This window comes from Ochotona princeps, chromosome 3, assembly GCF_030435755.1.
Source record: "Ochotona princeps isolate mOchPri1 chromosome 3, mOchPri1.hap1, whole genome shotgun sequence".
Lineage (NCBI taxonomy): Eukaryota > Metazoa > Chordata > Mammalia > Lagomorpha > Ochotonidae > Ochotona > Ochotona princeps.
In genome coordinates, this window is record NC_080834.1 from 87,425,810 (window position 1) to 87,452,559 (window position 26,750).

The following is a 26,750-nucleotide window of genomic DNA, read 5'->3' on the forward strand; positions in this document are numbered from 1 at the left end:
AGCAGTTGAAAGAATGTGAACTCTGGCATCAAACCTGGATCTGATTCTTAGCTTTGCTCATTATTAGTTAGACAAGTTTCTTCATCTTTTTGGTCTGCACTAACAATAGACACTACCTAGTGTTATTATAACAGGTAAATGAAACAAGGTTATAGAAAGTGCTTAGTTTAACATGTGGCTAAAATCAAGGCTTTGGTAAATGTTGTGAGATGAATAAATGGTAGCTATTATTGTATTTGCTCTCCCTCCCAGGTAGGCAACATACCTTTTAGAAGGGAAATCAATTTACCTTTCAGATATGTCGTATTCTTCAGATACGTATCCTTGTTGCCATGGTTACTGCTGTGTGATTAATTTCTTTTTGTCTTAGAACATACCTGCTTCCAATACCTCACAGCTTTTAACTTTTGAAATTTCAGATTGATCCACGGAGGACAGCTGTTAAACGGATTGGCAGGCCCCACTGTGATGAATGCCGCACCGTTCCTCTCCACAACGTGGTTTTCTGCAGACGAGCGGGCCACAGCCACTGCTATTGCTTCAATGCTCAGTTACCTTGGTGGAGCATGTGCGTTTTTAGTTGGACCCCTTTTTGTCCCGGCTCCCAATGGAACCTCACCTCTTCTTGCTTCAGAGAACAGTAGGGCTCATATTAAAGATCGCATAGAGACTGTATTATATGCAGGTAATTTAAAGTGTTCTCTCTTCCTATTACACTTTATATTCTATCCTAACCCTCTCCAGTGTACTTTTTCTAAACCATATCACTTCATATGAAACACTTAGAAGTACTGAGACACACATACACATGCATGTGCACACTCACATAAAATATGTTTTGTCTATTGGTTTAAAGGTGTCTATGTAAGACTCATATCCCTTCTAGGAAGCTAAGTTTAAAATGTATTCTTCCTATTCTTCATGTGCATTTATGATTAAGTATTGCACAACACATAATCTTATTTCCTGAAGGATGCAGGCAAGTAAGCAAAGCATTGCTGGGTGCTATAACCAAAAACCTACAACTGCCTTGAGAACTGATAGCAAGAGCATCTAACCTGGGTTTTGGAGGTAAAGTGGTACTTCCTGGGGAGGCCATGTCGTAAGTTAGAACCTGAGGGTTGAGAAAGAACCAAACACTGGTACAGTCAACAGGATGAAGAATATACTGAAAAAAAAAAAAAAGAGAACCTTGGTGAAAACACCCAATAAAGAGTGAAGCCCAATGCATGCTACACCTGCAGGCACAGAGTAGTTTAGCGGTGGTGAGAAGGGTGGTGAGGGAAGCTAGAGTAGAGAGTGCCTGCCTTCTGTATAAGCCTCCCAGGCAAGGCTAGCAAGTTTGACTTTCACATTAAAGGAAAAGGCCACTGTGGAGAATTTTACACAGGAGGATTATATGATGAAAATTGTGGCATAGAGGAAATAGAGCAGAGGTAACTGGCAGCTTATAAAGCATTTAATGCACTGTAACAATCTGTGCCTTTAAAAAAATCAAGAAATTTAATTAAGTACAGAATTACAGGTTTTAAACTTTATTGTGGTCATAGCACTCTTTTTATTGAAAGCCTAAGTAATGGCTGTATCTTTTCAGTGACTGGATGTAGATGCTACTGGGCATGTGTTAGTGCTCTGGCTCCTGGTTCCCATGTATCAGGCAGAGGCCCTAGCTCAGAGCTTCCCAGCTGCTTCTTCAGTGTCTTCCTATTTGCCAGTCTACCCTATCTAAAATATTACCCCTTGACATCTAAAGTCCATTAAAAATACTCTGCTCAAATTGCTGTCTTAAAAGGTTAAAACTCTTAAGTTAAATCATTCCAGGCAAAGGGTCCATTAGAAAAGTAAATTACAGATCGATATCTCTTGTGTATGTTGACTCAAAAGTCCTGTACAAAATACTGGCAAACCAAACCCAGCAGCATATAAAAGGATGATATACCATGGCCAAGGAGACTTTCCTCTAGAAATGCAAGATTAACTTAACACCTGGAACTCAACGTTACATGTTGTATCATTAGAGCAAAGGGACAAGAAACTGGATCATCTTAATTGGTGAAGAAATAGCATTTGACAAACCTAGCAAATACCCTTTCAAGTAGAAATTCATGAGCATTCCCTCAATGTAATAAAATTCACCTGTGAAACCCCACAGATAATATCATGTATTTATCAATCGTATTTAATAGTCGGAGACTGCAAGACCGGCATAGCCATATCTATTTAACATTGTGCTACAGGTTCTAGCCTGCACTGCTGTGCAGGAAGAAGACAGGATAGGTGTCCAGATTGGAAAGAAAGAAGTAAAAATAATTGTTGAAAATAGTGTGATTTTTGAATATAGGAAATTCTCTGGAATCCATTATAAACTGTTAGATCTAAAACACAAGTTCAACAAGGCTTACAATACAAGATTAATATGTGGAAATTGCTTCTGTTTCTATTCAGTAGCAATGAGCAATTGAAACACAAAATTAGGAAAATGATTTAATTTACCATAGCATCAAAATGAATAAAAATTTATAAGTAAATTAACAAAGAATAAACTGGACTCTTCAGACAACAATATACTGCTGAAAGAAATTAAAGAAGACCTAAAAGGTTTCATGATTATGTGTTAGAAATTTTAATATTTAGTATTGTGAAAATATTCCCAAGTTTTTTACACTGATACAGTCCTACTAAAACCCCAGCTGCTTTTATTGCAGAAATTGATAAACTGATTCAAAAATGCAAAGGACAAGAAATCCTGTAGTTGGCTATACAAACCCAGCTTCTCTCATATCCTGAGTACCATACCTATTAGAGAGTCATCCTGGATCTTCTAAGATCTCTTTTATAGTAATATACTGGCTTTTATTATTGTTTCAGAGACACAGCAGCCACCCACTACTTTACTCTCCCAAATTCCTTCAGTGGCTGAGGCTGGGCCAGGCTAGAGCTGGGCTTAGTCTGGCTATCCCATAGGAGAAGCAGGGACCCTACTACTGAGCCATCACCTGCTGCCTTTCACAGTACATATTAGTAGGAAAATGGAGTTAATAACAGAACCAAAATTCAGACTCAGGCAGTCCAGTATGGGCTGTGGACATCCTAACTAGTATCTTAACCACTAGCACAAATATCCACCCCATGTACTATTGTTGTAAGACTGATTTGAAAGGCAGAGTGACAGAGAAAGAGGGAGAAAGAGAGAGTGAGGGCAGAGCTCTTCCATTTGCAGGTTCAATCCCTAAATGGCCACAGCATCCTAGGCTGGGCAAGGCCAAAGGCAGCAACTCCATCCTGGTCTTCCATGTTGGGGATAGGGGCCTGGAGAACTGGACCATCTTCTAGGCACTCTAGCAGGAAGCTGACTCAGATGCAGGGCAGCCAGGACTCCAGTCTGCATTGCGGTGTGGGATGTCAGCATTGCCAGCAGCGTCTTCACCAGCTACTTCTCAACACTGCTACTACTGCCAACACCACTATTGGATTCTAAGGTGCTGATGCTCAGTGAATGTTTTGAAGATTCCGTCTTTGTGTGTTGCCTGGTTAACATTTATTTTCTTTTTCTTTCAGAATTTGGAGTTGTCTGCTTAATTTTTTCTGCAACACTAGCGTATTTCCCACCCCGACCACCACTCCCACCCAGTGTCGCTGCAGCCAGCCAGCGGCTGAGTTACCGGCACAGCTTCTGTAGATTGTTAAGGTGAGGATACTTAGAGTTGCTGTATGATGTGACCAGTATGTTCAGTGTTGATGTACAGTTTCAAAAAACAAAAAAAAAATAGTCTAAGATAGCAACTTTTCAGGAACCTGCTGATCTTGTAAATAAAGGATAAAATACTAACTTATACAGACTTTCTATCAGAAGCAAATTGAAACCCCCCCCCAAAAAAAAACAAAACCTCTTTCATTTTTACCTTATTTATATACAATCTATGTAGTTATTTATTTAATATTTTAAAAATAAGTTCTTATTTTCCTTACATAATTTTTTATTAAGGGCTCAAATGCCCCAGTATTGAATTAGATTCCTTGGATGCAGGGACCATCACTATCAATTATGTTTAATGGGCCTCTGAATTTAACCTTTTGAATTTTTTGCCAGCTAGGTGTGGTGAGTTTTTACTGCCCCATTAACCACTCTCTCTAGTTGGTCCTTTTTCCCTTGTCCTCTCCTATCACAGAAGCTTTTTGTAGTCAAGACCTGCCTGAATCCTGTAAAGTAAAACTGTCTAATAGGAATGTAATTCTTTTTTTTTAAAGATTTATTTTATTTTTATTGCAAAGTCAGGTATACAGAGAGGAGGAGAGACAGAGAGGAAGATCTTCCGCCCGATGATTCACTCCCCAAGTGATCGCAATGGCTGGAGCTGCACCAATCCAAAGCCAGGAGCAGGGAACCTCCTCCGGGTCTCCATGTGGGTGCAAGAACCCAAGGCTTTGGGCCATCCTCGACTGCTTTCCCAGGTCACAAGCAGGGAGCTGGATGGGAAGTGGAGCTGCTGGGATTAGAGCCGGTGCCCATATGGGATCCCGGGGCTTTCAAGGCAAGGACTTTAGCTGCTAGGCCACTGTGCCGGGCCCAGGGAATATAATTCTAAGCATAACCATATGTCATCTTGAATTTTCTTATTAGGTCATTAAAAACATGAAGTGAAAAGTAAAATGAAAATTGACTTTGATAGCATATATTAATTCAATATATCAAATATTATCTTAACACATCATTGATTTTAGTTGTTGAAATATTTTGTGTTCTTTGTTTTTGTAAACATTTATTTATTCTGTTTGAAAGACAGAGCAACAAAGAGAAGGAGAAGAGGAGGGGAAAGAGATTTTTCCAGCTACTGGTTCACTCTCCCAATGGCCACCACTGTCAGGAATGGGCCAGGCCAAAAGCAGACACCAGGAGCTTTATCTGGGTCTCCCATAGGGCTGGAAGGGGCCCAGCATTGGTCCACCTCCCACTGCTTTGCCAGCCACCTTAGCAGGGAGCTGGATGGAAGCAGAAGCTGAGCGTCAGCATCTGAGCTGATGCTTCAATATGGGATGTAAGTGTCACAGGTGATGGCTCAACCGACTGCACTGCCACAGTAGCTCCACGCTCTTTTATTGTCTAAAATCTTGGCTGTCTAGTGTGTTTGTGATGTCCAGATCCCGTCTCAATGAGACAGTAAATTTTCATAAGAAATATTTGATCTGTATTTGGATTTCCTTAAAATTAGAGTAGAACACTATTCAATGAGTAGTGTTTAGTGTTATGCAAAATAAATCTTAAAGTAATAACTGTACTTTTTTAAACATTAGATCAACTAATCTTTGATGTTATTAGAGAGGTATTTTTATTTTTTTTAAAGATTTACGTATTTTAATTTAAAAGGCAGAGTTAGAAGGAGAGACACACACAGAGAGATCATCCATTCCCTGGTTTTCTCCCCAAGTGGCGGTTTTTGTTTTTGTTTGTTTGGTTGGTTTTAAATTTATTTTATTTTGTTTGAAAGACAGAGTTAGGGCAAGAGAACGAGTGATAGCTCTTCTGTCTGCTGGTTCTATCCCGAAATGGCGCCAGCTGTCAGGGCTGGGTCAGGCCAAAGCCAGGACTCAGGAGCTTCATCGTGGTCTCCCCCATAGATGGCAGAGGCTCTAGCGCTTCAGCCATCTCTGGCTGCTTTCCCAGGTGCATTATCAGGAAGCTGGATCAGATGTGAAGCAGCCAGAACTCAGGCCAGCACCATATGAGATGCCAGCATCACAGGCAGCAGCATAGCCCACCATGACACAGTGCCAATCCCCAGTTAGATAAGTCTTAATACTGGAATTCTACAGATGATGGTTTCTCATCTTTAGTGTTTTCCTCCTAATTTGTAACATAATTTCCATAGCTAAGGTTTTCTTTCACCTTCCCAGTTAAGAATGGTTTTTCCTTTTGTTATTATTATTCTTAAAAAAAATATTTATTTGAAAGGAGGCAGAAAAAAGGGAGAGGAAAAGAGGGAGATCCTCCAACTGGTGGTTCATTCCGCTCCTGACAGCAACAGCTGAAGCAAGAGTCGTGCTTATGGGTGCAGGACCCTAGGACTCAAACCACCTTGTGCCACGCTCCCCAGGCCGTTGGCTGGAGCAGCTGGATAGGAAAAGGAACAGCTAGAGTAAGAAGAGCATCTGTGTGAGATGCCAGCATTGCAGGCAATGGCTACAGTGCAGGTCCTGGTTTTTCCTGCTGTGCAGCAATCCATCTCATTTTATAGCTGGCTAAATTCACTAATCTCTGACCTGTCAAAAAAACATTTCAAATATTTGTTGGAAATTTAATTATGATTTTTAACAACTATTGTTCCTGATTCTTCTTTGACCATTGTGGAGAAACATTCTATAAAATTCACCTTGTATTTGAAGGAAATATCTTCTAACATTATCCATTTATATATATTAAAATTTTTTTCATAGCAAGCATTTCATTTTGAAAAAAAAGAGATTTATTATTTAAAAAGCAGAGCTAAAAAGAGATAAAGATATCCTTCATCTGCTGGTCCGTTCCCCAAATGGCCTCAATAGCCTGATCTGGGCCAGTTCAAAATCAGAGCTAGGAGCTTATTCCAGGTCTCCCATGTGGGTGTAGGGGCCCAAGAACTTGAACCATCTCCCACTCCTTTCATAGGCTCAGTAGTATGGAGCTGGTTCAGAAGTGGAGCTGTTCTCCGTACACCTCTGCAGTTTGCTTTTATGTGAAATTTGTTAGCTTCTTCTATTGCGGTCTCTTGTCCTCTTTATGAAACATTGGAATAAGCCAGTTACAGCAGAAGTGCTTTGAAAACAATAATTAGAACTGAATCGATTAATTAACAGCAAGAATAGGAACAGGTTGTAACACTGGAAACAACACATGCCGCCACGTGTGCACGTCGCACATCACAGCTGCTGGAATGGAATGTGATCTATCCGAACTAACACTGTGCTTAATGAAAAATAACTGCACTGCATCTGATTCACATTTAGATTTAAGTTACTTAAAGTGAAATTTTGAAACTCAGTTATTTGTGGGCACTAACCTTAGTACAACTCTGTCATGTTTTTCAAAGTTCAGGTTAGAGCTTACTCCTTTAGGCAATAACCACCATTGTTTTTAACAGAGAAGAAGAGAATAGAAAACATGACCATATCACATACAGTAAGGATACATAGTGCTGTTGAGACTTTTGTTTCGTTATGTACTATGTGCGCATATATGGGTAGGTCACAAAGTAAAAGGAAAGATCTTTCTTAATCTGGAATAAAAGTTTTTAGTGTATGTGCTACCGAAGCGAGCACAGGAGTAAAAGTTTTTGAAAACTGCCTTTGTACAACACTTGACACAATTTAAAATGTTAGTAACATGTAATTATCATCAGTCACACACATCTCTAAGATGACAGTTTAAAATGACAGACCTTTTTTTTTTTAATGTTGTGTAAGTTTTCTCCCTGCAAAGCCAGTTAATCAGAAGTCAGATAAATGAATAGCACTGGAAACGCCAATAGAGGTCCTCTTAAGGCCAGCTAATCATTGTGGACTATTCTGTGGGAAATGAGGGGTCCCTGGCTATTGTAGGTGAGGATCTGTGCACAAGATTGTTCTGAGAAGGTAACACAGTAACTCTAGACGGTCACTCTGAGCAGGACATAATCCTGCATGTACACCTGATTAGCCAGGAGGCAGGACCTCCATTCAGTGTCTAAGCCAGCTGCTCTTCTGTATAAGAAGCCCTTTCACCCATGCCAGCATGCCTCTGTCTCTTCCCATAGTTACCTGTCTGCTTTGCAACATGCCTGCTCCTAGCCTTGGGCTTCTCAGTGAGTTCCTAGGGACCTGCAATGCCTGTTCCCCTAGTCTGCCCTGATAATATCCCCTGGTCTTTCAAAGAACTCAAGAAATCATTACTTCCTCGATTAATCAGAGTAATTACCTCCCTAAATTTTAATTCCACTCTCTGGGTTAGAAAAACAGGCAAACAATTGTAAATTCCAGAGTTTCCACCGCCATTTTCTATTTACTGACTCTGATTCTTCTAATTTGGTTTTGAGCACTGTCTAATGTAAACCCTTCTCTGTGTACATATGGATTTAGTGTATGATGAGGTGGTGGTGGTTCTTTTTGCCTTTTATATATCAGAATTAGAGTTCAGATGAATCTGTTTCTGACTGCAGCACACATGAGAACATTTACTTTCTCATTCCTCCTCCTATTCGCATGTGCTGACCCAGGGCGTCTTTCCAAGGTGCCCCTGATGTATACCCATGTCTCTTTGCTATGGTGATGTTAGTGTAATTTGTGTGCATCTGTGTTTAGCTTAACTAAATGGTGGCATGTAATATATCTCGTTCTGCTTGACTTTTTTCACTAAACACTACCTGGGTTTTTTTTTTTTTAACTCTTCATTTTAAAATGCTACAATAGTAATCAAATGTAGGCTGGTTTAACCCTCCCTCGCCCAAATCCCATAACCCAATATCAACAATTATCAATTTGTAGCTACTCTTGTTTGATCTCTGCTATGTGTATTTTCCCCATCCTTGTATCACGAAGCTAATCTCAAATTTCAAATCATTTTGTCCAGAAACATTTCAGTATGTGCAATTTAAAAAATATAGGGGTTCTTTTTAGCATCAGTATACTATCATTTTCCTACCTTACTTTTAAATAATAGTTTGCTAACATCAAATCATTTTCCTGTTGTCTCAAAAATTATTTTTTAATAGTTTGAATCAGAACCAAGAGTCAGAACCCAAAAGAGATCCACACTCGATACTTTCCCCATAGCTTATATCCTTTGGTTTCACTCCTTTCTTTCTTCCTCCTTCCCTCTCTTGTTTCTTAAGGAGCTCTCTTACCCTGAAGGTCTGGATTTTGTTCTTTGCCCCCTTGTATGGTTTGGGATGTTTCTGTCTTTTTGTGTGTCTGTTTCCTATAAATTCGGGCTTTGTTCTGATCTAGGTTTTGTGTGTTTTATACCATTTCTTCCTCAATGATGTGACCTTCTGCCCTCAGGAGACATATGATATCTGAGCAGCTCTCATTTTGCAATCTTAGCACACTGGTTTCGAAATGTATACTGCCACATGTTCACTTGCTTGGCTCTTCATACTCTGCGGTATTCATCCACCACCGTTTAAGCAGTCACTCTTGTTTTGTACCCAGCTTACTTTGTTTATTGTTGCCATGAGCATCACTGCAGGGACACCCTGATATGCATTACCACAGACCTAGGTGGGAAAATGGACAGGATTGCTAGCATAGAAGATATTCTGTACTTAGACTGCCAGCTACTGCCAGATTACTCTCAAAACACCCACCAACCTATGGTATTCTTTTTGTTCTTGTCATTCTAATAAACAATACATCTTTTATGTAGTTTGCATTTTGTGATTTTCAGATTCTTACATGATTGCTAGCCTTTTAGTTTCCGTCTACTATAAATTCCTGCTCGTAGCTTCTGCCCATTTCTAAATGGTAATTTCTATCTTAATGGTTTACGTATTTTGAAATTTTGAAATTTCACATCTCTACTCTCAGTTCCTTCATGTGCCAGTTGATTTTGCCAATGAGTTCCTCAGTTGGTGTCCTTGTCACGCTTTCATGCTTAGGATTTCACTCTGCAGAATCCACTAGTTTCTCTTACATGAACCATCGCCTTTGAACAGTCCACAGCTAACTGACTGGTAGCCACCTTCGCTGCAGATCAAGTCTCTGTGTCTTGGCTCTCTGTTTCTTCTCCATTTTTGTTTTGTTTTTAGAACAGTAGCCACATTTTTTTTTTACTCTAGCCACAGAGCATGTATTAGTTTCTGATGGAATAAGGATCTCTTCCTTCATTTTGTTTTAAAGATAACTTTCTAGGGCATTTATTCGTCCATATAAATTTTAGAACTTATTTCTTGAGTTTCTAGGAAAAAACACAAGTGGAATTTTTATTGTGATTGCAGTGAAGTTATAGAATAACTTGCAGTGGCTTGGCAGCATAGGCTCATGTATTTGTCATCTCTGTTCTTAATTAGATAGCAAAAGTTGGGTTGTTTTTGTTTTCCCTGCAGTAAAGGTCTTGGGCCTTCTTAGTTTATTTCTAAACATGTCTTCTTCTTCTTTTTTTCTACTTTTTTTTTTTTTTTTTTTTTACAAAATAGCTATTAATGCTATGTAATTTTCATTAGATTTTTTTTTTTGTTGCTAAACTTTTTTTGAGATAATTGTAGATCTCTTCTGCTCTCTCTCTGTTTCTACCTCTTTGTAACTCGGATTTTTGAATAAATAAAATTTGGAAATTATACAAAAATTAAAACTATTTTATAAATTGATAGAAGCTATCATGCTACACATTTTTCATTTTTTATTATTTTATGATGCAGTTTTATAGGCTCTACTTTTCTTACACTCTCTCCAAATTCCCTTCTCTGCACTGCCACTGATTTCCCTTCTATTATTACAATAGTATAGTTCTTTATAAACAGTCGTAATTCCATTATTCTGCTATTTAAATGTATCCTGACATTGTGGCAAGGACAATGGCAGAGTCCAGCATCCTATTATCAAGATATATTTAACAGTTTAATTGGGAATCCATCTTTGATTTGGAAGTAGAGATGGATACTGCAGTGTATCCTGACATCTGGATATGACAGTCTCCATTACACAGTTACTATACATCCCTTAAATGAAAAGCCACAATACAAAATCAACAACAGGAAGAAAAGTAGAGCCTGGTGCGGTAGCCTATCGGCTAAAATCCTCACCTTGCATGCGCTGGCATCCCATTTGGGCGCCGGCTCTAATCCCAGCACGCTCCACTTCCCATCTAGCTTCCTGCTTGTGACCTGGGAGAGCAGTTGAGGACAGCCCAAAGCCTTGGGACCCTGCACTCACATGGGAGATCCGAAAGAGGCTCCAGGCTCCTGGCTTTGGATCAGCTCAGTTCCAGCCATTGGGGACACTTGGGAAGTGACTCAGCAAATGGAAGATCTTCCTCTGTCTCTCCTCCTCTCTGCATATCTGCCTTTCCAATAAAATAAATAAATCTTAAAAAAAAGAGAGAAGTACAAATTTACAGTGCCATGAAATTAAATAACATGTTACTGAATGACTAATATGTCACTGAAGAAATGATAAAGAAAATCAAGAACCTTCTTGAAGAAAATGATGTTACTGTATGACCTATGAGTCAGTGAAGAATTTAATATGAGAAAAAAAAACTGTGTTGAAGAAATGAAAATAAAAACAAAAACATCAAGCAGCTGACCTCTTAAAGGAAATTCTACAGGCCAGAAGAGAATGGAGTGACATATTCCAGATTCTAAAAGGAAAAAACCGTCAGCGCAAAATAACATACCCAGCAAAACTTTCTTTGCCTTTTTTTTTTTTAGTTTTTAGTTTTGAAATTTATCGTACAATTATGTATAGTCTGGGATTCCCCTCTGCCCAATTCCCACCCCCAATTGGTTTTTCCTATAATGTCACAACTCTACATAAGAAGTTACAGTTCCCTCAGTTTGCTATTTCAGTGTGCCCCAACATTGCTGGTACAGACAATGTCATACAGTCCATCATCCCATTGTGTAAATATATCCAGCACTTTCATTGGGAGACCATCTTTTGTTTGGAAGCAGAAATGCATGTTGCATTGTGTCTTCACATCTGGATATGATCGTTTCCATTACTCCACCACTATGCATTCCAATTTGCATGATGGATTCCTTATATTAAAGAGAACATATGGTATTTCTCATTTTGTGATTATTTCACTAAGCATAATGGTCTCTAGTTGGGGCCATCTGATTGCAAATTATATACTTTCATTCTTTTTAATGACTGAATAATATTCCGTGGAGTAGATGTACCACAGTTTCTTTAGCCACTCCTCTTTGGTGGGCATCTGGATTGTTTCCATGTCTTTGCTATTGTAGTTTGTGCTGCTGTAAATATAGGATTATAGAGCCCCTTTTCATATGTAGTTTTAATTTCTTTTGGGTATATTCCTAGGAGTGGGATAGCTGGGTCAGCTTCCTTTGTCTTTAAAATGAAATAAAATTCGTCCACAGTAAAGAAAAGCTTAAAGAATATGCCTCTTTCAGACCTGCGCTACAAATGATCCTTAAAGAGGGAGGAGTGGACAAAGAAACAGTGGTGTATCTACTCCATGGAATACTACTCAGCCATTAAAAAAGAGTGAAATTATACCATTTGCAACCAAATGGTCCCAACTAGAGACCATTATGCTCAAACAAATCAATCCCAAAAGGACAAATATCTGTTCTGTCTGATATAAGGCAACCTTCATGCAAATGATAAGATCAATAGCTTTTTCAATCTGTTTTTGCTGCAAAGCATGGGTTTTGATACTTTTGTTTTTGTTTTAATTTCTTCTAAATGGTTTCTTTTCTCTTATTAAACTCTTCACTGATTCATAGATCATACAGTAGCATCATTTTCTCCAAGAAGGTTTTTTTTTTTTCTTATAAGAATGGAAAAGTTAAAGAAGTTTGAATTTATTATTTTTTAAGTTTAATTTTTTATTTGAAAGGCAAAGAGAAACAAAAAGATCTCCCTTGTGTTTTGCTGGCTCACTTCCCAAATGCCCACAACAGAAGTCAGCAACTCCAGCCAGGTCTCCCACGTGAGTGGCAGGAACACAAGCAGTGGAGCCATCATCTGCTGCTCTCCAGCGTGCTCACTGGCAGGAAGCTGAGTGGGAAATGGAGGTGGGACTCCCATCCCGGTAGTTTGATGTGGGATGTAGGTTGAATCTACTGCCATGCACCTGCCTGCTCCCAGAGGTTGAATTTATTAACAATTTCAGTTCCAAATGATTTACATTTTTCATGAGTAAAGCTCAAATTGTAGATTTTAAAAATGTTTTCTCTTCTCTCCTACAGCAATTTGAGATTTTTGATGATTGCCTTAGCCTATGCGATACCATTTGGAGTATTTGCTGGCTGGTCTGGAGTTCTGGACTTAATTCTAACACCTGTGCATGTCAGCCAAGTAAGTATTATACTTTATAGGTTGTAGTATTTTAGTTCATTTACAAATACTGCTTACATGTGCTTGTTCAGGAACTAGATAAAGCTTTGCCCCATGCCACTGTTGCAAATGGCAGAATCCTCATGGAATAATCAAAATTGATGTTGATTTCTGCAACAGTCATAAATTTCACTTTTAATTGAGTGTCACTAATAATGCTGAGATAAGAGCAGGGATGGGGGAAAATGTTAGTTTTGCTGACTATCCTTTATCCTTGCTTCATGCTTTATAAAGAAGATTAAAAGCCTCTTTTCCAATAGCTAACTATCCCTGCATCTTAGTTTCTTACTTTCTGGTCTTAGAATAAGGACATCTCGTTTATTTAACAATAACCATTTCACCATGCTAGAAGCCATCCACTTCTTGTCTCTGCTCCCAGGCAACATGGTAGGAAATCATGGAGAGATTAGGGAGCATTTGGGGAGAGGCTACCGCGCTGGGTGATATGGCACTCCATTGTATAACAACCAACAGTGGATCCTGTTTCCTTTGGATGGGGCTGAGCCTCTTTCTTAAGGAGTCCTCCAATTTCTTGCCTCAAGGATATATACCAGGTTACTTGGAAGACAACTGTATGTCTCCTTCACACTTGTTCTTTCTGCTGTCTGCCATCTGGTTGTGGTCACACTGCTGCATCCATGCAAACAGTGATAAGAGTCACCAAGTGGAAGCAAGTTTGGTTTCTCAGTCAGCAGGCAGAAAGAATTGTCCTGCAGGACTGCCTCTCTCATTGCAGAGCATCTCAGCACACTGTCCCAGACCTACTGAGTGCTGCTGACCTCCTCTACTCCCCCATCTGTCATCCAGGTGTGAGTGGGGCCCTGTGCCAGCCTGTGGACTACAGTCTTCCACCTTTCAACCTAGAGGCAGCACACCTCACTTATGCTGCCTCCCAGTACTGAGGGCTTAGTCACACGTGGTCACATGCACCAGACAGGAACAGGCACAGGTAATCTGATCAATTGTTCAGGTGGAAGAAGATAGCTGGCAAACCCTATCACAAGTGTAATAAAAAATGTGACTCAAAAAGTGAAGGAAAGCACAAGTCCAAGTGCCAGGTCAGGTTTGTACTTTGCCCTGTAGCCTTACAGAGAGCCTGTAACTGTTTCTAAGCAGAGAAGTGGAATGCTGGGGATAACTATCCTGGCAATAGGGGGAAAAGTCTGTGGAGACTATTTAAGGAACTATTTCAGGAATCCTGATGAAAGAAGTAAAGTGAGGAACAAGAATGGTGGGTCACCAAAAAGGGAAAGAGGAGACAAAATGTAACAACATTGTTAGGGAGAAAGAATTTCAATAGTAACAGTATTGAACACTTTATATTTATTAACTTACTTTAGCCCTGAGAAAAACATAATCATCCCCATTCCATCAACATGTAAACGGCCTAGAGTGAGTGTGATTTGAAACAGAAGCAAGTCCTCATGAGGGTTCAAGAACATGAATGTGGGCCAGGTGTTATGGCACAGTGGGTTAAGCCACCACCTGAGATGCCTACATACCATATCAGAGTACCTAGTTTAAGTCCTGGCTGCTCTGCTTTCAATCCAACTTGCTGATAATGAGCCTGGGAAAGCAGCAGATGATTGCTCAAGTCTTGGGTTCCTGCCACCCATTTGGGAAGCCCAGATGGAGTTCTGGGTTCCTGGCTTTGGGCTGGTGCAGCCCTGATTATTAGCAAGCATTTGGAGAGTGAACCAGCAGACAGAAAACCTGTCTGTCCCTACCTCTCCATTCTTCCTCTCTCTGCGTCTTTCTGCCTTTCAGATGAACGATGAACAAATGTAGACAGCATTTGTGGGATGCCCTAAAAAGTGTGGCCAGAGAAGCAGGAAAGGGGTAAGCTGGAGGAAGATGTATCTCCAGCCAGTGGTTGACGTGAGCTGAGCACATCTTGTGTGCCAGCCTTTAGTCTAAGCCCTGCGTGCCGTTATTGGATCACTCTCTCAATAAAGGAACAAGCTACACGCCGAAAACCAAACTTCCCTTCACTTTCTATCCTGTCTCGCTCAGCCTCATCTGTCTTTCTATCTCTCCCTCTCTCTCTCTTTCTCATCCCTTAATACTTTGGAAGTTTTTGCCAGATGTTTTAGCACCTGATTGTTTTCTAGTAGTTTTGCGTGGGTTGTGTTTAAACTTCAGGGGGGTCATGATCAGCTACTGTGCTTTTCCCATCTTCTTCAGTATCCCTAGAACAATATTAATATGCCGTATCTGCTTGAAAAGTGCTTGTTCAATGACGTACATGATTTTCCTAACTTAGCTATCTTTTAAAAAATTAACCAAGGTTACATTTATATTTACTCAGGTAAATTTACACACTGAGTGCTTTTATTTTTAACCACTTTCTTCTTAAATAATGTTTCCTAGATTTGTTGCCATTCATTATTAGCATGAATTATAGAGGATTTTCTTTCATTCTTTCTAAATTGCAACATGATCATCTTGAATTAAATGTACCTGCTATTTTTTTTAAATAGGTAGATGCTGGCTGGATTGGATTTTGGTCCATAGTTGGAGGCTGTGTTGTTGGAATAGCTATGGCAAGGTGAGAATTATTTTATTTTAAACATGTGAATAGATAGTAGAGGAGGAAAAACAGCACAAAGAGAAACAGGCTCCCCCAAATCAAACAGTAAATTTCAGGGGGAAGTAGAAAAGGCAAAGGTCAGAAAAGGGTCCTCGTCCAGGCTACAGAAGGTCCGCAGGGGACAGTCAGAGCCTGTTGCCACAGGAAGCCTCCTTCCTAGAGTGTTCTTGCAGTGTGCTCCCGGTGTGATGAAGCTTCCTTTCCCCAGATTTTGAGAGAACATCTGCGAATGAAATCAAAGAAAAGTGACAAAATAGTGAAAGCAAACTGGTAAGTTATCAAGAACAGGAAAGAATGGAATCATTTTTTTTTAATATTTTATTATTATTGGAAAGCCAGATATACAGAGAGAAGAGACAGAGAGGAAGATCTTCCATCCGATGTTTCTCTCCCCAAGTGAGCCACAACGGCTGGTGCTGTGCCGATCCGATGCCGGGAACCAGGAACCTCTTCTGGGTCTCCCACGTGGGTGCAGGGTCCCAAAGCTTTGGACCGTCCTCGACTGCTTTCCCAGGCCACAAGCAGGGAGCTGGATGGGAAGTGGAGCTGCCGGGATTAGAACCGGTGCCCATCTGGGATCCCGGGGCTTTCAAGGTGAGGACTTTAGCCGCTAGGCCATGCCGCCGGGCCCAAGAATGGAATCATTTTTAAAAGCGTCTCTAGAACTTCCCATGAAAAGACCATCTCCTGATTGGCAGATATGTATTCCTGGTCTTTTTGCCAGGTATATTCCTATGGTTACTTCATCTCATGAAAAGAATCTATAAAAAACCTGCAGTTTTATCCAACTCCCTTTGATTGAAACTCATTATGACAATACATTTTTAGAATGAATTAAAGAAGAAAAAAAAGCCTCATTTATTCTAAAAAAAAAAAAGCGAAAATGTCATTCTTCTAGGTGACTGCCTATAAAATTACTCCTAATGTTTCCAAAGAGATAATATTCATTCACATCCCAAGTCATTTTGCCCTGTTTAATCAAAAATAAAATTAGGCAATCAACTTTACCAGCAAGAGGAGAATCTAATTACATATTTGGGGAGATCAAATAAGATATGTAAATCACTCAATATTTAAATACTTAAACATAATTGACGTTGACACTGAATATTATATCTAGACTGTACAGTTGGCATAGAGTTTCTGAGGCAATAAAAGAATAAATTGACACCATTATTTCTAAATCTCTTTATGTCAGGTTCTTTTTATAAGTTAGAGAAACAGAAGCTAAGCCTAAAAAAACAGGATAAGGAAAATGCTGTTTGTAGGAAATCAGTTCACTGGTTCTCAACTACATTGACCTGTCACATTCTGACAAGAAAAGTACCTAATTCTTCTAATTAAACCTCCAAGCCAATTACATGAGTCATCATTGATCGTATCCTATTCTGAGCACCAAATAGGTCAAAGAGAGAGCCATTATATATCAGAAATGGCATTGCACATGCTCCTTTCTCTCTTTCTCTCTACAACCCCTTGGTTTTAACTAAATATAGATATAACTAGAGGGGAAAATTACATCGAGGGCACTTCTGCTTTTAATTTGTTGAAATGGAAGTTCTACAAATTACTGCCCTTACTCTGGGATCTGAAATCAATTTTAGATATTTCTTTCCTGGGCCTAAAATCAATTTCGAAATTATTCTTATACCTCTGTTTTTAGGATTTTTAGGACAAAATCTCCCTCTGTAGACATGAATGCCTGGCGGTGATTTCTTTCTTTTTTTTTTTTTTTTTTTTTTTGAGGATGTGTTGCTAAAGACCACTCATCAAGGTACTACTTTGCTCCTAACAGTATTGTTGCATGGTGTCAGGCCATTTGAAAGCACTGAGTTTCCAAGCACATAGGACACCTGTGGTCAGTTTATTCCCATGTAAAACCCAGAGTTCAACTCTGGTTTATATCAAAAAGCTGTTTCAATCTCCCAGTCTTCTACCTATTTGATGACCATATTTATGCAATATTTCAAAGTGTAAATCAGCAAAGTATTTTGCTGGTGTGGAACTTGAACAGTTTTGTCTTTTTTTTTTCCTGAGGGATATTTGTATCAAGCCATTTTTTTAGAGAACATAGAATTCTCTGCTGTGAACTTATAAACATGACAGCGGTCACTGGATCAAAGTGCATCTGTCTTTCCTACCACCAGAAGTCATTTTAGTCTAAGAAATCTTAGGAAACATGATAAACCATGTCATGTTAAGCAGATATAAAGCAAAGGAGAGTATTAGAAGGACAACCACATAATTACAGCAGAAGTTAAATCATTTTTTTAATTGAGTAAAGATGACATGGTAAGTTATATTTTGGGTGAGATTGATTTTTCTGTAATAATTCTGAGGAAACAGAGTAAATGTATAAAAGCACAAGAGGGTTGGTTAAGTTAGCTGCAGGTGAGGAAAAGCAGTGGCAAATGGAAAAAAAAATGTTTTTGGCAGAACTATCAGACAAACCATCTCACCCAGATACCCTTTAGTTTCCTGTTGATTTAAGAAGAGCCAGGAATTTTGCACATTGAAAATGTCATACGTGCTCTGTCGACTAGTATTCACTTCTCCAGATGCTGTGTTTTTGCTCTCAGAAAACTTGCAGTCTGATAGGAAAGACAAAGGTAAAACAAGAAAACTATCAGTAGAGGACCAGTGCTGTGAAGACACAAAACAGAGTGCCAAGAGGTGCTGGGGGCGAGCAGGCCTTGTTGAGCCGGCAGCCGACGAGCCGAGGAACGAACATGAGTCCAGTAGGGCTGGAGGTGCCACTCTCCAGGCAGCCAGGATGAGTTCCAAGGCTGTGTGTGCATGGCTGTGGAAGCAGCCTCCGCACACATGAGAAGCCGGCACACTGTCCCGCTGGACCGGAATCGGCCGAGGAAGAGCAGAAGCAGGCACCTGTGCACGTGTGCAGAGCCTCGCCAAGCCTGTGGGAAACAAGGAAAAGCACATGTGTCTTGCTGCACGGAATTTTGAAATTCATGCCTATGTAAGGTTCTCAGAAGGTTTATGGAAACACCTAGTATAAAAAGCTGCATTGATGTCAAAGGCTGTTTTTTTTTTTTTAGCACCAAAACAAATGTATCTTTTAATTCCATTTTCCATGATTTTTTGGAAGTCCTCCCTGTAAAAGACTTCAGAGCCTCTGTTACAGGCAATTGTGTGCATTTTCTGAATCTGGTTTTTTGGGAAAGCCATTTTTGTGAGTTTATCTCAACAAAGCAGCCTGTGTTCTAAGGTGTGATGTTATGTGCTCATTATTGAATATTCAAAAAGCATAGGAAAATAAAAGTGGTTCTTAAAAATTCAGATCCATCCTGTGAGTTACAGAGCCTCAACAGTGATGGCATTTTGTGGGCTTTGTAAGGGAAACGAGAAAATTACCACATACACAAGAAAACGCCAGCTTAAAAACAAAAAGTACCCTTCATGAAAGTATGTTACTCATTTAAATAACATATGGGACCTCTGCCCAGAATGTGTAGAATATTGTTTCTTTTCAGGTTTGCAGACTTTATCCGGGGCATGCTGAAGCTGATTCTTCTCCTCCTGTTTTCTGGGGCTACACTGTCCTCCACGTGGTTCACTCTGACATGTCTGAACAGCATCACACACCTGCCTTTAACCACAGGTAAGTAGGGGCTATTTTAAACTTGGAATGTTTTCAGTTCAAGGAAGTACACACACCGTGATTTCCTGGTGCACACACTAGTAACTAATAATTAGATTGACAAAAGATTGCCCTTGTCCCACCACCAGCCCATCCTCCTATCTAAAAGAAGTCCAAAAAATTACTATAAACATTTTGATTGAGAGGTTTTTTTTAATATGGAAATAAAATATGCACTTTAAGTTTGCAGCATGAAAAAACTTATGTTCATTTAAGAAGATATTTGAAAGTTTGTGAGAAACACATATGATCAAAAAACTATGCGTAGGTTTTTTAAAAATTGCACCAAAATAAGTTTATCTTTTATTTCTACTTCTTTATGAATTTTTTAAATATCCTGATATTATGATTCAAAGATTTTTGTTCTTTATCATCATTACATGATTATTAAGCAGTGAGGGAAATTAACAGACAGCAAGCAACCTATGGCATTTAAAGTACACTTGAATAAAATTTCTGAATTAAGCACCTGTATCTTTATTTAAAAATAAAACTTAGCAAAAAACGTGTGGAAAATATATGGTATCCAACTTACTTAACTCATGTACTTTGATCTGGAAGATTTGTGGTTGTTGTGGTTTTCGTTGTTAATATCAACCCAAGGTTTGTGTTAGCTCTTGCTGCTGTAATCAATTCCACAAACGTAATGGGTTCGAATAGCACGAAGTTACTGTATTTCTGTAAGTTAGAAGGAGATATGATATAGATCTCAGTGGGCTAGAATAAAAGTGACCAGACTCTGGGGAAGAATCTGTTCACTTGCCTTTTCAACTTTCAGAGGCCCACAGTCCTTGGCTTAGAGCCCTCATGCACCACCCTCACCGCCAGCGATGGTGGCCCTTCCCGCTTTGCGTCAGCAACATTCTCCCATCCTTACAGCTCCCTCTGGTCTCCTCCTGTTCTGCCTTCCCCATTCCACCTTCCTCTTTAACTTTGAAGGGCCCTGTGGTAACTTTGCTTTCTCCCACACACACTGTCATCATCTGTTGGTTTTAAGGTCAGTTGAGTAGCTATTTTGTAATTCCACCTTAGTGCTAATCCCTTTCACAGTATGAGATCAGGATATAAATAGCTTTGAGGAAGGGAGGGCCATCACTCTGTGTACCAAGGGATCTTGGTGAAGTTACCATTACAGATTATTCTGCAAATCAAGGGGACTCTATTATTGTGTCTTTTTTTTCTCTCTGCTGTAGAGGTAGATTGTAGGATTAATATAACAGGAATTTGCGTGAACAGAACTAAGAGTATTAGAGTAACTCCATAAGGCCTGTGCGTTCCACGGGAGCCCATGAAGTGGGTACCTGTTGTCTTGGCATAATTATGCACTACGCGGCACCCCAGTTTGACTCTGTACTCTGAATGCAAAAACCAACAGTTACCACATCCAAGGCATCAGCTCTTCCGGGACAGCCTTTTATTTGGGAATTCTTCCACTTCTGCAGTGAGAAAGAGGGAAGTGAGATAAGGCTACCCTGCCCCACTGTCACTGTCTGTGAGCCAGCTATCCTGGGTTGCAGCAACAGGTGTTGGAGAGACACTGAGCATTGCCCCACACTGCTGCTCCAGCTTCCAGGTTAGAGAAGTTCTCAGCATTAGCATGAGGTTGTGCTGCCTTTACTTTGATAATGTCCTGTGCTTGCAAAGTTCGTTTTTCAGCAGTTGCTGTGATAAAAAGTATATATTCCACACAAAAGAATGTGGAGACAGGAAGAGACGGTGGTGATATTCATTTGATTCCTAGATTTGAAAAAGCTGTGCAGGGCACACAGCCTACTAGAAAGTAGATCTGGTCTGAGAATGACATAAGAATATGTTCTGTGGGACCTGCATTGGTGCAGTAGCTTAAGCCACTGCCTGCAATGCCAGCATCCCATATGAGTGTCAGCCACCTTGCATCCTGCTGTTCCACTTCTGTCCAATCCAACTGCCTGATAATACACCTGGGAAAGCAGCTAGAATGGCTCCCAAGTGCTTGGGCCCTTGTGCCCACATGGGAGACCCTATTGGAGCTCCTGGCTCTTGACTTCAGGCCTGTGCTAGCCCTAGTCATTGTGGATTTTTGGGGAGTGACCCAGTAAATGCAAGATCTCTGTGTGTGTGTATATATATCTATATATATCCCTCACTCTGCCTTTTGAATAAGTGAATCTTTAAAAATTATGCTTGTGTATATTTATTTCATTGCATCGGCATTCCTTTTTAAATGTCTATCAAATTGGTAGGATGTATGTACATGTTATTGAACATTGACTGTGTAATTAACAGAATTGTCATTTACTTTGGCCTTGGGCACCATGAGGATATTGCAGAGACACTAAGGGTACTAAGAACAAAGCAGCCTCAGAAGCCTCTGTCCCATCCCTCGCTGCCGCTGGCCCTCTCTTCAGGACACGCTGCTCTGCTGCCCAGTTGTCCAGACCAATCATCAGACCCAGAGGAAGGCAGTGTGGACTGTTTGTATGCTAGCAGTCATACCCTGGGGTTTGAACCATTTGGGCAAGATTTCTAGGTCAGAATTTTTTTTCTGGTATAACTTCATAATTTAGCAGTTTGTGCAACATTTGGGTAGAACAGTCTTAGTTTACAGCTCTTCTTATTTATGGCATTACACTCATTTTTGTGTGTGATATTGTTTGTCAAGTACACATCTGTGAGATTTTTAAGAACATGGTCCTGGGTACATAACAAACAGATTGATTTTCCTAGAGTTTCATGTAGAATACTCCTTATGAGATAGTATGCTAAGTTTTGTGTATTTTCTATTTAACATGAAGAAATTAAGTTTTAGAAGCACTAGGAATGAATCATCACTTCCCTCCTTGTGTGGATTTTTATAATGAGCATGCTTTAGTTCTGTAGTCAGAGAAACTACATTTGAAAATTATGCGTATTTTAAAAATCCATATGTCTTGAGAGACAGAGATAGCCATCACTTTTACCCATTGATTCATTCCCCCCAAATAGCAGTAATAGCCATGGCTCTACAGGCCTGCTCCCACACCAGGCACTCAGTCCATCTCTCACACGATGCTGGGCAGTACAGCCAAGTCTGTGAGACATGGCCCACTGTGGAAAGCTGGGATCAAGAGCAGAGCTCCTCGGATGGGGCATTCAGGCAACCCAAGCTGTGGCTTAGTGCTTACACCAAATGCCCACCCTCTGTGTACCTTTTTAAATCTTTAGAGAAAAATGATGTAACTGGCCCTGCCTAAGACAGTTTTCCCAACCTGTTGTTGAAAATAATTACACTTTACAAAAAAGATAGAATTCTGAATTAAATCAAGGCCAGAACTGAAAGGTTGGGTTTGATGTGGCCATCTGAGCAATGACAGATTGTGTGACTTCTCTTGTTTTCAATTGCAAGTTAGTTTTGAAAGTCACTTAGATACTCCAAAAAATGTGCTCTTAATGTATAATGCACACTGGGCTAAGAACTGGATTTGTTCATCTTCCTTCTCTGAGTTACAACCTTTTTTCCTTTCCTGTTATCACTCAACAGTTACTCAAACGTATGTCTTTTCTCCCTCCCCAGTCCCTCATACAGACCCCCAAGGAGTAGAGTAATGTATTAACCCCCGGATGTGACTTCCAGACAGTGATAGTCCACAACTAGGGTCACTCTTCATCTTTCGGCACTAGCTGTAAGAAGGTAAAAGGGCACCTTTTAATGGAACAATGGAGAATTGGGATAAATCTATCACAGCTACTCTTATTACCTTTGTAAAAGTCTGACCTAATTCCTTGTAAGTGAAAGAGGTTTCATGAAAGGGAGCTGACTACAGAATCCAATTATAGGCAAACTGAGACCTTTAAGCTGGTATTTAAAGGCAGCAATGCAAGGTCATGTTTCTTTCTTACCACTCATTTACATCAAGCCAGTATCACTGTTTTTCCTCTTTCCTGGCATACGTAATGTTCCCATTATGGCTTTTTTTTAATACACCAGAAGGCTCTATATGAGACATGCCTGAAGCATCTGCATTCATGATAACGTAATGATATAATATCATGGCATAATAAATTAAAATAGAGTTGATTTTCTTCAACTCACGAACCTATCAGTGTCTAAGAGTTAACTGCTGTTCCGTTGCACTCATTCTGTGGCCCACTGATCTTGAGCTGATCATTACTGTTGATACAAAAGGACAACGGAGCCCTTCCCTTGTATCCAGAGGAGCACATTTGAGATCCTTGTGCTCGCTCACAGCTACCCTCTTGGGGGCCAGCAGCAGAGTGACTTGAGGTCCTTAGGGGCACTGTATTTAAAGCTGTATTGTGTCTTCAGGGACGGAAGTCTTTACAGTGGACCACATAAATAACCTCATGACAAGATAACGTTGAGTTTCAAAGTCTTAAAGCTTATATTACTATAATCAAAATTATGAAAAGACATTGTTCACCTTCTCTGAGAACTAGATGTTTGGCTTTCAGCTAGTCACAACCTGTCCAGTCATTTTTCACTGAGCAGATGCATACTTTGAAAATGGCAGTTTGACAAACGTTGGCACTTTGGCATTGAGTTTACTGAGACAATATAATTTGACTGTTTGGCAGAAATGGTCTTGGGAATGGTCATTTATCTAACTTTGCCTAAGGTTACTAGAACGATGATGTCAGAAAGAAAGAAATGCTGAGTATGAGGGAAGGGTCAGCTTACCACAAGGTACCTTCAAAGGGTATTCAGGGAAAGAAAACACACTCAGTTGTGTTGACAGGCCTGTGATGGGTAGAGGCTGGACAGTAGCACTCTCGTAATAGTTTCATGTATGATATCTTTGTTAAGATAATTGTGTCCTGTTGTTACAGCATATAAAGCAATAAAAGCATATACTTGCCTGTAAAATATAAAATTTAAAAAAACTGAGAAACATAATCTCAGAAATGCACTTTATTAAAGAAACTAAGGCTTTTAAGCCTTCAGGATAGAAGGCTAGGAAGTGCCCATAACTGCTTGTCTCAATTTCATGAGCAGCTCATGTTCATGATTGATTGCTCTAAAAGGGAAAAAACAGTATGGGTTGAGAAAAGAGAAGAGGTTTGTGAAAAACTGTGATGTAAAAATCGCAAGGTGCTCAAAGCGCCTGTTGAGGAAGATCATGGACTGTTTTTCCGCAGGATCTTCTGGAAGAGCAGTAAGTCAGCTAGCAGAAATCATTGTTTCTTGTAGGCAGAGCCCCAACCAAGTGCTCGGCCAGAGCTCCATGATTTAATAGTGCAGATATATATTTCAGGCAAAGGTTTATCAGTTACTTTCAAGCCCTGCTCATATAGGAGACCAGAGTTGCAGGTAGCAGCTTTTTAAAATCTCCTTTGTCTATATATTTTAACTGTTAATTTTTAAATGATTGTTACAGAGATGAGGGGATGGGGATTGCAGACCCAGCTGGGCCTCTGGCATGGATGGAGAGGGTCGGAGAGGGAAGGATGAGTAAGAGAGATGTGTCTGAGCTGGAGGTTGGGAGAGAAGGGAGAATAAAGGGACATGCTGTGCCTGTTGGTTGTCAGGCTGCACTAGTGCCAGGGAACAGAGACTGGCCCATGGATGGTGCCTTGGGGGCCTCAGAGGCGGGGAGAATGTCCTGTCCTGAGGTGCTGTTTGGTCATTTTGTGAGAGGTGACACATTTCCATCTCTGCTTACAGGGGTTCTTAGTGGTTCTCTCTGTACAAAATCTTCATCCTGTCAGTTGTCCATGCCTGCTTTAGAATGGCAGGTGGCAGCTTAATCCACTACGCTGGCCCCATGAAATCATTTTAGTGAAGATGTAATCTAATAAATCCTAGCTAACATTCCTAATTTCATCATGAAATTTAAAAAATGTTGTCAGTCTGTCCAGTAATAAAAATATTTGTTCAGTAAAGGATATTGTTCTTGTAAACCTATTCTCTGAGGAAATTTTTCTTGATTCAAATCCTTTAAACATTACTGTTGGGAAACCAGCACTGTGGCATAGTGGATGAAGCACCACCTGCAACACTGACATCCATCTAAATGTTGGCTCATGTTCTGGTTGCTCTACTTCTGACTCAGCTACCTGCCGCTGGTTTGCAAAAAGTAGCAGAAGATGGCCCAGGTATTTGGACCCCTGCCATCCACAAATGGAAATCAAATGAAGCTGCTTCTGGCTCCAGCCTGGCACAGTAGTTTCTAAAAAAAACATAGTTACTATTAGGTTATTTCTTTTTTTTTGAAAGGCCAAGAGACAGAGACAGAGAGGTTTTCTCAAATGCTGCAAAGCTGGGCCTGGCTAGGCCAGGCTAAAGTGAGAAATGGGAGACACGTCCAGGTCTCCTATGTGGTTAATGTGGCCCTAAATATTTGGTCCATCGCCTGTTGCCTGCCAGGTAAACAGTAGCAGAAAGCTAGAATTGGGATTGGGACCAGCACTATAACCTAGGCACTCTGACATTGGAATGCCAGTATCCCCAAGCTGCATCTTAACTGCTGTGTCAAATGCTCACTCTGTTTCTTAATAGAACTGTAAGCAGATTCTCTATTATCTTTATCTACCTAGAGGCACCTACAAGACTTTTGTTAATAACTTGACTAAACTCTCCTAACTGCATGTCCTTAATAACATGATTGTCAATCTGTTTAAATGACCGCTAGTCATCATTTTATATAATTTATCATTAGTATATGAATCTTTCCCGTAATATCACAGATACGTATCCATCTTACTGAACTTGAATATTTCCCACAAGAGAAGATATTAGCTGTTCTGTCCTGCCTCTGCCCTGTCTTCCAGCCTTACTCTGGCACACTGGTGTCTTCCTTCTACCATATTGCTGGAGCTCAGCACACTTTTCCTGTTGCACTCAGCACCTGCTTCTCCTAATGAGAAATAGCCTTTCTTTTAGAGCGTAGCATAGGTACCTCCCTACCACTGGGTATGTGAATGCCACTGGGCCAGCAGGTGCCTGGTGTCTTCCTGTAGAGCAGCAGTGATTTGAGGGTGGAGTGTGACCCCCTCCTTAATGCCCTGGCAGAGCAGCTCAGTCATCCTAAAAAACAGCTACAGCCCATGTTCCCTCTACGTTACTAGACAGTCATTTTGGACTCATTTGTCCTGATTAAAATTCAGCTTTCTGTTTGTAACCTTTTAGTGCTCTCTATTTTTGATTCTGTCGTCTGTCTTGTGTAGAAACACTTCCAAATTTTTGTGTTGAATACGGATTTGGTAAGCATGTCTTTTGTGTCAGTATTATCAAATTTAAAAATGCCAAGCCTTGTCTTCAGTTTGTTTTTATTTTTTTTTTAGTCGGATAAAGTGCTTGATAGAAAAGCATGTGGGGTCTATAGGCCTTAATTATAGTTTTATTAACACTGCTGATTTATACTGTTTCTGAATAAGTTGTTTTGCTCTGAGAACTTCGCTTTCTTTTCCTGAAGAGTATGTTAGCCGCCTGAAAGAGTTGGTTAGATGATCAAGTACTGAAATGTATGTGAAAGCTGTTTTGAAAATATTAAA

At 40.0% G+C, this 26,750-nt stretch overlaps 1 protein-coding gene across 1 annotated transcript in view; it reads left to right on the forward strand.

Moving 5' to 3' along the window:
• SLC49A4 (solute carrier family 49 member 4) overlaps positions 1–26,750 on the forward strand; it is an 86,779-nt gene that overhangs the window by 45,673 nt on the left and 14,356 nt on the right. Inside the window, exons 3-7 of the mRNA XM_058661979.1 lie at positions 420–685; positions 3,559–3,688; positions 12,885–12,993; positions 15,513–15,580; positions 19,114–19,241. Coding sequence (XP_058517962.1) covers positions 420–685; positions 3,559–3,688; positions 12,885–12,993; positions 15,513–15,580; positions 19,114–19,241 — 701 coding nt within the window. The remainder of the gene's footprint in view (positions 1–419; positions 686–3,558; positions 3,689–12,884; positions 12,994–15,512; positions 15,581–19,113; positions 19,242–26,750) is intronic.